Below are 9,429 nucleotides of genomic sequence, written 5' to 3'. Positions count from 1 at the left end.
TATGAAAATTAATAAAAATTATTTTTTTTTAAAAAAAGGAGGGTCATAGGTTTCCCCCACCCCGACCTTGTGCAAATGCCCCATAAGGTTAAAACAAAAATCATCAGTGCCCTGGCTGCAGTCGAGTGCTGCTCCCCATCATGCAGTCTTGATGCGATGTCAGCAGCTCAGGGTGCTGATCGATTATGAACAAGATAGTTAATTGGTTAAAAAGAAAATGGAAGGGGAATCTTATCCTTTGCCATCTTCCCTCTCCTCCTTCCTCACACACCTTAAAGACACATGATAATAATACTGTTTGGTTGATTTCCCCTGCCCCCTCAGAGCCTTATCCCTGAAATCATCCCGTGAAGCATGACACAATTTTGTTCTTGCTGTTAGGAAGAAAAGTTCTTCCTTATATAGCACAGACAAAAAAAAAAAAAAAAGGCCTGTTTTCTTCACGGATCAACACCCATGACATGTTCCCTGAGCCAACGTGGCCCCATTGTGTGAAAATATTTTCTTATGAATAGGGCCTGGCAAAGCCCTGGGCCGGAGGCTGACTGGGTTGCTTAGGAGAGACAATAGAGCAGCACAAAGGCGAGGCACAGGCCGAGGGAACTGGTCCGCCTTCTTGGAGTGGGGAGGCGGGGGAAAAACCCAAGCCCTGGAAAGCTGCCGTCCATGGCCTGGTCAAACCATGCTGTTGCTTAGTCGTGTCTGACTCTTTGTGACCCCTTGGACCAGAGCACGCCAGGCCCTCCTGTCTTCCACTGCCTCCCACAGTTTGGTCAAACTCATGCTGGTAGCTTCGAGAACACTATCCAACCATCTCGCCCTCTGTCGTCCCCTTCTCCTTGTGCCCTCCATCTTTCCCAACATCAGGGTCTTTTCCAGCACCAGAATTCAAAAGCATCAATTCTTCAGCGATCAGCCTTCTTTGTGGTCCAGCTCTCACTTCCATACATCACTACTGGGAAAACCATAGCTTTTACTATACGGACCTTTGTTGGCAAGGTGATATCTCTACTTGATCTGCCCTGTATGGTCAAATCATACAGGGCAGATAAAAAGACAACACTTCTTCACGTTAAACTTTGGAACTCACTCCTGCAGGAGGCAGGGACTTGAATGGCTTTAAAAGAGGGGTAGACAAATTTGTGGAGGAGACGGCTATCGATGGCTACTAGTCACTGAGAGAACAGGGTGCTGGACTCCTTGGACCATTGACCTGACCCTGAAGGCTCTTCTCATGTCCTTATGGGAGAGACAGGGGTCTCTCTGGGTCTGAGGGGGCTGCAAGCCCTCGACAGGCCCAGGTCACATTTTAATTTCCCAGAATGCCCCTGACATCAGGCCACATGGACACAATGCATTCATACCACTTCAACAGTCATGACTTTCCACCCCTCCAAGAGTCCTGGAGATGGAGTTTGTTAAGGGAGCTGAGAGTTTTCTTAGGAGAACCTCCTCTCAGAATTACAATCCCCAGGGAGGGGATTCATGGTTCAACCATTCTGGGAATTGTGCTCTCAGCATTCTTAACAAACGACAATTCCCAGGATTCTTTGGGAAGAGTGTTGAAGTGGTATAAGAGCGCTTTGAATGTTCGTGTGGTTGTTGTTGTTTAGTCATGTCTGACTCTTCATGACCCCATGGACCAGAGCACGCCAGGCACTCCTGTCTTCCACTGCCTCCCGCAGTTTGGTCAAACTCATGCTGGTAGCTTCGAGAACACTGTCCTATCATCTCGTCCTCTGTCGTCCTCTTCTCCTTGTGCCCTCCATCTTTCCCAACATCAGGGTCTTTTCCAGGGAGTCTTCTCTTCTCATGAGGTGGCCAAAGTATTGGAGCCTCAGCTTCACGATCTGTCCTTCCAGTGAGCACTCAGGGCTGATTTCCTTCAGAATGGATCGGTTTGATCTTCTTGCAGTCCATGGGACTCTCAAGAGTCTCCTCCAGGACCATATTGGGAGATTCTGAGTAATTAAAATGGCACTTTCCATAACCATACTGTGGAGGTGTGGTGGTGGTGGAAACCATTTAAATCCCCCACAATGCACCAGGATTGTGGGCATTGTGGGGAATCAAGACAGAAGCTTCCAGGCCTAGGCACCCAGGACAAGCTACAACATCAGGCCCTGACTGGGTGCCACCACCTGAGGAATCATGCCAGGCTGATGGGTAGAGTCCTAAGCAGGCCTGGTCTGTCTTAGGCCTCAGCCTAGGAAAAGAACTATGGGGACACACACAAAGAGAACCAACCATTGTGTATTCTCCAGATGTCTACATAAATATTCACCAGATACAAAACTGTCCTTCCAACGGACCCCCGTAGACCCAGGTGGGCCTCTCACAGTTCCATAGAAGTAGGTGCAAAAAGGCAGCTTTTGGGAATGCCTAATATATATTTTTCAACACATCTCCACAAAGGGAATACCATGCATGAATTCCCTGGAGGCGCTATTCATTATTTCCTCTCTTTTTTCAAACCTAGGCAGCATTTATTTTTCCTATTTTTTTACAGAGATGTCAAAATGAACAGGCTGTATCCTTCGGATCCTTGTAAAATCTGTTAACACTTCGAAAGACATTTATGGTTTCATTTCAAAAAAGGGTGGCCTAATAGAGGTGGCATTTTATATTCTAATAATTCGAGCTTGCAATATAGCTTGGAAGGAAACCAACGTTGAGCTAAAGTCGCATCTGAATTCTAACTAGGCCAGGTAGCTTGCAGACTTCACAGAGAGAGAGAGAGAGAGAGAGAGAGAGAGAGAGAGAGAGATTCTGGTCTGTCACAGCAAGTATACTTAAAATATGCTTAAGGATTTAAAAACATAAATGTTTTCAGATGTCTTTAACGTTTTAAATATGTTTCGATCACATATGTTGTTGCTTCGTTGTTTGCCACCCGTTGTTTTCCTTCCTTTGGGAGGAAAAGTGTGACAGAAAATTAATTAACAACAACAACAACATGGGAAAGTTCATTGTCCCCTTTTTGGGTCTTCACATCCTAACCTGGATGCCCAAGTAGTAAGATATGAGGGTCCTAGGAGAAGGTGCAGAGGTCAGCTCAGTTTTTGTATGCTGAAAACCACCTTGAGAGGGCTGTATTATTATTATTATTATTATTATTATTATTATTATTATTATTATTAGGGTTTTCTTCATGCAAAGCAGATGCTCTCTCACTGAGCCACAGCCCTTCCCCTTCCCTCCCCAGAGCCTGAAGAGATTTTTAAGGCTTTTAAAAAAAAATATGGGTTCCAAAATGGTGCAAGAGAGCCGCTACTGCGCTACTTTGCTCAACAGCTGTTGGATGAAAAGCCATATTGCACGACACGCTGTTCCCTGCCCTTTCTGGCAATCTGGAGGCAAAGGTACAGTAAGTGCTGCTTTTTGTTGTGTAGGGTTCCAAACAGCTCTGAACTTTTTTGTTGTAAAATAAGAGGCAATCACCCTGGTCCCCTGCTCTGACGACTCCCCACTAAATGCACATTTCACTTACACACGTGGGGGCCCGGAGCATAGCCCCCACATAAGTGGGGAGTCACCTGTACATTTGAAGCCCATTCTTCCCCTCAAAGAATTCTGGGCACTGTAGTTGCAACTCACAGAGTTACAATTCCCAGCAACACTTAAAAAAACTACAGTGCCCAGAATTCTTAGAATGTGTGTCAAATGTCCTTTAAAGGTATAATGTGTGGACACGGCTTGTGTCTGCGAAGGAGGGATAATCTATAAGGCAACATATAGATACGGCTGATTTCATTTGCAGTTTTGCCCTACCTCTGCAATTCCTCCAAGCCTGTTGTTACCTCCCTTAGAGTCATAGACTTCTGGAAGAAGAGTTTGGATTTGATATCCCACTTTAGCACTACCCTAAGGAGTCTCATAATGTTCTCCTTTCCCTTCCTCCCCCACAACAAACACTCTGTGAGGTGAATGGGGCTGAGAGACTTCAGAGAAGTGTGACTGGCCCAAGGTCACCCAGCAGCTGCATGTGGAGGAGCAGGGAATCAAACCCGGTTCACCAGATTACAAGTCTACCGCTCTTAACCACTACACCACACTGGAGTTGGAAGGGACATCGAGGGTCATCTAGTCTGCGATGCAGGAATCCTGCCGCAGCCATCTCTGGGTGGGCTCGAACCACCAGCCTTCTGGTTAACAGCTAGAAGCACTGACCCACTGTGCTACAGGAGGGCAGGTTCTGTGAGTGGATTGTGCCATTTTGTCTTCAAAAGGATAGGCTCTTAGAGGATGAGTTTGTGATTAGCACGTAGGATGAGGAAGAAAATATTTAATAGCGGCCTTTTCTTCTGAGTATTCACTTTATACGCCTTTTGGTAATAAGCACATTTATTCAAATGTAATTGATGAATAAATAGGCAGAAGGTTAATCAAGGGGATTTGTTTACAACCGACTGGGAGCTACAGGTTTTTTTTTAATTTTCTTTTAAATCAACTCCCTTTCCACAGTGCTGTTTTATAACGGACTCTGACTTGTGAGAACCTTCTGCAGCCCACATGGAATCATTTGTGTAGCATTACATCTCCTGTCAAACTGCTGTATTCCTGCTCCTTTGATGGGCTTTCATCTTCCTCCAGCGAGGGAGTGTAAACAGTGCAAAATGCTGCAGTTTGCAATACGAGCCTTGGAAGGGCTGACCATTGAGAAAGCAAGGGACTCCCGTCTGTTATTTAAAGTCTCCTGCAGCTCCCTGGATACAAAAAGCAACACCACAGTGATGGCCATTTGGCTCTTCCTTTTGGCACTGCGATCTTGTCGTAAAACGTATTGAAAAACTCTGGCACGCCTGGCTTTTTCCCTGTTTCCCTGTCTAGACTGGACAAACAAACACACACACACACACACACAGAGGGGGGGGGAGAGATCTGTCTTATTCTACAGCGGACCACTGCTCCATCTAACACCATGTCATCCAGACCAAATGTAAAATTGACCCTTGTATCGTATAGTAAAAGCTATGGTTTTCCCAGTAGTGACGTATGGAAGTGAGAGCTGGACCATAAAGAAGGCTGATCGCCGAAGAATTGATACTTTTGAATTATGGTGCTGGAGGAGACTCTTGAGAGTCCCATGGACTGCAAGAAGATCAAACCTATCCATTCTGAAGGAAATCAGCCCTGAGTGCTCACTGGAAGGACAGATCGTGAAGCTGAGGCTCCAATACTTTGGCCACCTCATGAGAAGAGAAGACTCCCTGGAAAAGACCCTGATGTTGGGAAAGATGGAGGGCACAAGGAGAAGAGGACGAGATGGTTGGATAGTGTTCACGAAGCTACCATCATGAGTTTGACCAAACTGCGGGAGGCAGTGGAAGACAGGAGTGCCTGGCGTGCTCTGGTCCATGGGGTCACAAAGAGTAGGACACGACTAAACAACAAAAACAACAACATGACTAAACAAGCTTCTCTGCACATTCACACACCCCTCTCTATCCTCCATCCAGCAAACAAGAGGCGTTATTGTAGGACACCTTCTAACCAGTCAACTCACCTGCAGTGTAAAGCAAAGGGCGGTGAGAGGTGTGGCTTAGGGGAGTCCTTGGGACCAGATAATGTGGCTGTGAGGGCCTGAGGTTCTCCACCCTTGATCTGGACCCAAGATGGGCAACACCCAGCTTTCTTCCGCATCCTTCTATCCTATCCGAGTCCCTCCCTTTGGGCTAATTTCCACCTTATTTCTTTTGGGTTCTTTCTTCTCCCTTCTTTCGACATCGTTTTGGAACAAACAGGAAGGGGCAGCATTTTGTGGGGGTGGGTTAAAAAATAAACTGATGCTTGCAATTCTGGATTAGATGTGTTCTGGTGAGTTTATTCTGGATTAATCTAGAACATTTGCATCTGGCGGCTTATCCGCACTGACCTTTCCTCCAATTTTCCAGGCATGGTCCTACGCTTTAAAGCGCCATCATGATGAGATCCTGCACTACAAAATTAGCCACTACCTCGCTGATGCTATGCATGGCTGTTATTTCACTGGCCAAGTCAGGTTGACACAGCAGTAAAGGAATTTGCTGTGAACTGGTTTTTTAGATGAAGTCTATATTTTCCTGTAGTTACTCTATCCTTCATATGCAATTGCATACTTTGAAAGGTGTAGCGGCACTCTCTTTCAATCCATTTAACCCCCCCTCCCCCGCCATTCCTTTCCAGGGTGATAATCAGCTCTATAATGACCTGGGAAGTTTGCTATACCAAGACTGTAATTGTGAAGAAATACAAATCGATGCAGGTCTAATCTAAGTTAAACTGAGTTTTAGAGATTAATCAAATCTTAATTACAGACCAGTTCACACATCCATAGTTATCACGAAATTCATTGATTGCTCTTTCATGCCGGCCCAATAAACTGGGCATCGCATTTTAGTATTAATATCATTAAACGCTGCATGCTTGTAATCTTTCGAGTGACAAGTTTATTGCAGTTAGAGAGCACGGCGCAATAACATTAATTAGAGCAAATGTTGGGATTCTGATACCGTCACCTACAACTGCACAATTATCTTATCTCACAAATATTCTGGGAGTAGCCTGTTTCACACTGGCTGATAGCACGCTCACACAATGTTTGTCCCCTGCAAAAGCAACCCCCCCCCCAATCCACCCACCAGTTCCAGTCTCCTAGACTTTCACAGAAAACTACCACTTGCTAAAGACCTGTGGCTAAAGATCTGGCTGTATTTTCACTCTGTAAAATTCACCCACTGACCATCTTCCTTGTTTTCAGACACCCAAACAGCCACAAAGTCTCTCTACGCCCCCGGTGCCCCACTCCATCACAACCATCACACTGCGCAAGGCAAGCATTTATATGGCACCCACAGTGTGTGTGGTGTTTTAAAAAGGACAAGAGTCTCTGCCCCAAGCAGCTTGCAACTTAAGCTCAGCACAGGTGGTCATCCATCTCAGCCTCTGTCTTAATGTGCCTGTCCCCTCCCCACCTTTAAAGAATAAGAGGCTTGGGGGTTCATCATTACATTTCTGCCATCAGCTATGTATTATGGTGGGGGTTGCTTAACTACACACCAATTTGTAGGTTCCCCCAAGTAGAGGCGGTTTTAGGATGGTGTGGCCGGTGGTTCTGGGAGCCACGCCGCAGGGGATGCCAAAACAATGCTGTAGAACAGAGCGAGAGAGGCCTGTGTGTGTGTGTGTGTGTGTGTGTGTGTGTGTGTGTGTGTGTGTCACATTTTAGCATCATACAGAGTGCTTCTGAAATTTGAGAGCCCAAAGTTCGCCACTGACCCAAGCTGTCAAAAGCCTGAAGATGAATGTTTGTGTGCAGCTCAAGAAATCTTGCTGCAAACATCAGAAACTGGTGCATGCTGATTTCTCCTGTGTTTCATGAGCAGTCTGTCCGTCCCTATTTCACACTCACATGGTGAAATAAATTGTGTGAACTGGTGGCACATGGATTCAGCTGGCAGCAATTCCCGTCCTTGCAGGGCCTGGAATAAGTGTTGTCACACTCGTGGAAATTGCGGCCAGCTGAACTGGTGTGCCATCATCTTACATAATCTCTCTTTACAAAGGGAAGAATGAGCAGGGCCAGATGAGGATGATGATGATGAATTAAATTTCTACACTGCCCTTCACCCAAGGATCACAGGGCTGTTTGCAGTATAAAATCACAAAAATACACAACATAATAACAAACAAAACAATGCACGCATACACACACACCCCGAATAAACCTTCAGCGGCCCTAAACATGGGAAAGATTATGTGCCCCCTCCATATGTAATTCAAAATAAAACCAATGCTAAACTGTAAAGTAAAGTTTTACTGGTGACCTTTCATCCTGTCTCTTACCTTGGTTATCTGAAGTTTAAAAAAACAATTGCACAGCATACACTATATATCTATATTTGAAAGGAAAACAAATCAAGTACATATAACTCAGAAGAATATATCATTAATAACAAGTAGATTTGTGCAACACAGGCCAGAATCTGAATTTCTCGCAATTTTAAAAATCTAGTAGTAGGATAATCCCTTCTTTGCTTTTTTTTTTTTTAATATCAAATGTCAAATTCTTTTTTTTTAATCACTGTGTGTGTTTTGCTGGTGCCCTTGGCACATGTGTGGGATGAGGGTGGCGCTGTGGTCTAAACCACAGAGCCTAGGGCTTCCCGATCGGAAGGTCGGCGGTTCAAATCCCCGCGACGGGGTGAACTCCCATCGCTCGGTCCCTGCTCCTGCCAACCTAGCAGTTCAAAAGCACATCAAAGTACATGTAGATAAATAGGTACCGCTCATGCAGGAAGGTAAACAGCGTTTCCATGCACTGCTCTGGTTCGCCAGAAGCGGCTTAGTCATGCTGGCCACATGACCCGGAAAAACTGTCGGCGGACAAACATCGGCTCTCTCAGCCAGTAAAGCGAGATGAGCTCCGCAACCCCAGAGTCGTTCGCGACTGGACTTAGCTGTCAGGGGTCCTTTACCTTTACCTTTACCTAGGCACATGCGTAGTCTGCCTATCTAGCTGACCCCTGATTATTCAAAGAACAACAACAAAGAAAAACACCAGCATTTTCTCAGCATTTTCTCCTTTCTTTTGGCAATTTCCCAGCACTTATTGTGACCGCTTATTCATTTACATTGCCATCACTTGCCATCAGTTAGCACAACTGTGATGTATTGTTGTTCTCATTGTTGTGAGACACTCGAACACCCCTTTTTTGTGGGGGGGGGGACAGCATGAAGTGAAGATAATGCCTGCGATCTCGCTATATGTTCAACTGGATTACTGAGCAATGTAAGCACAGCAAACTGCATACATGTGCAGTCACCACACGTGACAATCGACATGCAGGTTACGTGCTAATTCGTACGAGGCGCTGCTGGTACGAAAATGGCCCTCGTTTGCTTTCATGTTGCTCACTCTGCAGGTTTGTTAATGATAAGCGTGATGAATTTTGCAAAAGGTCAGGTACAAGTTAATTGATATCAGAACTGACAAAACAGAGCTTTGAAACATCAAAGCGCTCCCTCTTAACACCCAGCTCCTGGGATGTGATCTGAAGGGGTGCAAAAATGTTGCAATATTATACCTAGCTTTTTTTTTAAGCTTTAAGCTGCTATGTGGCTCAGAGTTGAGCCACTTGCCTCAGTCAAGCTCTTGCCATGTCATGCACAACAGGTAGTGAAACCAGGATGGAGTTTGGATATCTCCATCGTGTTCAAAAGATGCATTCTGCTAGTTCAGCGAACCCCAAATCAGCACTATAGTTCCTGAAGGAGCGTCTCCACCCCCATTGTTCAGCCTGGACACTGAGGTCCAGGTCCGAGGGCCGTCTGCCAGTTCTGTCACTGTGAGAAGTGAGATTACAGGGAACCAGGAAGATGGCCTTTTCAGGAGTGGCACCTACCCTGTGGAACGCCCTCCCACCAAATGTTAAGAAAATATGTAAACAA

At 45.6% G+C, this 9,429-nt stretch overlaps 1 protein-coding gene across 1 annotated transcript in view; it reads left to right on the top strand.

The window, feature by feature from the left end:
- Window positions 1-5,281: 5,281 nt before the first annotated feature.
- Window positions 5,282-9,429, top strand: part of EXOG (exo/endonuclease G) — a 209,295-nt gene continuing 205,147 nt past the window's right edge. Inside the window, exon 1 of the mRNA XM_081834501.1 lies at window positions 5,282-5,336. Coding sequence (XP_081690627.1) covers window positions 5,297-5,336 — 40 coding nt within the window. The 5' untranslated portion in view covers window positions 5,282-5,296. The remainder of the gene's footprint in view (window positions 5,337-9,429) is intronic.

Source organism: Podarcis erhardii (genome assembly GCF_964252035.2).
Source record: "Podarcis erhardii genome assembly, chromosome: 12".
NCBI lineage: Eukaryota > Metazoa > Chordata > Lepidosauria > Squamata > Lacertidae > Podarcis > Podarcis erhardii.
The sequence above is the reverse complement of the archived record's forward strand: the minus strand, read 5'-3'. Positions and strand labels throughout refer to the sequence as shown.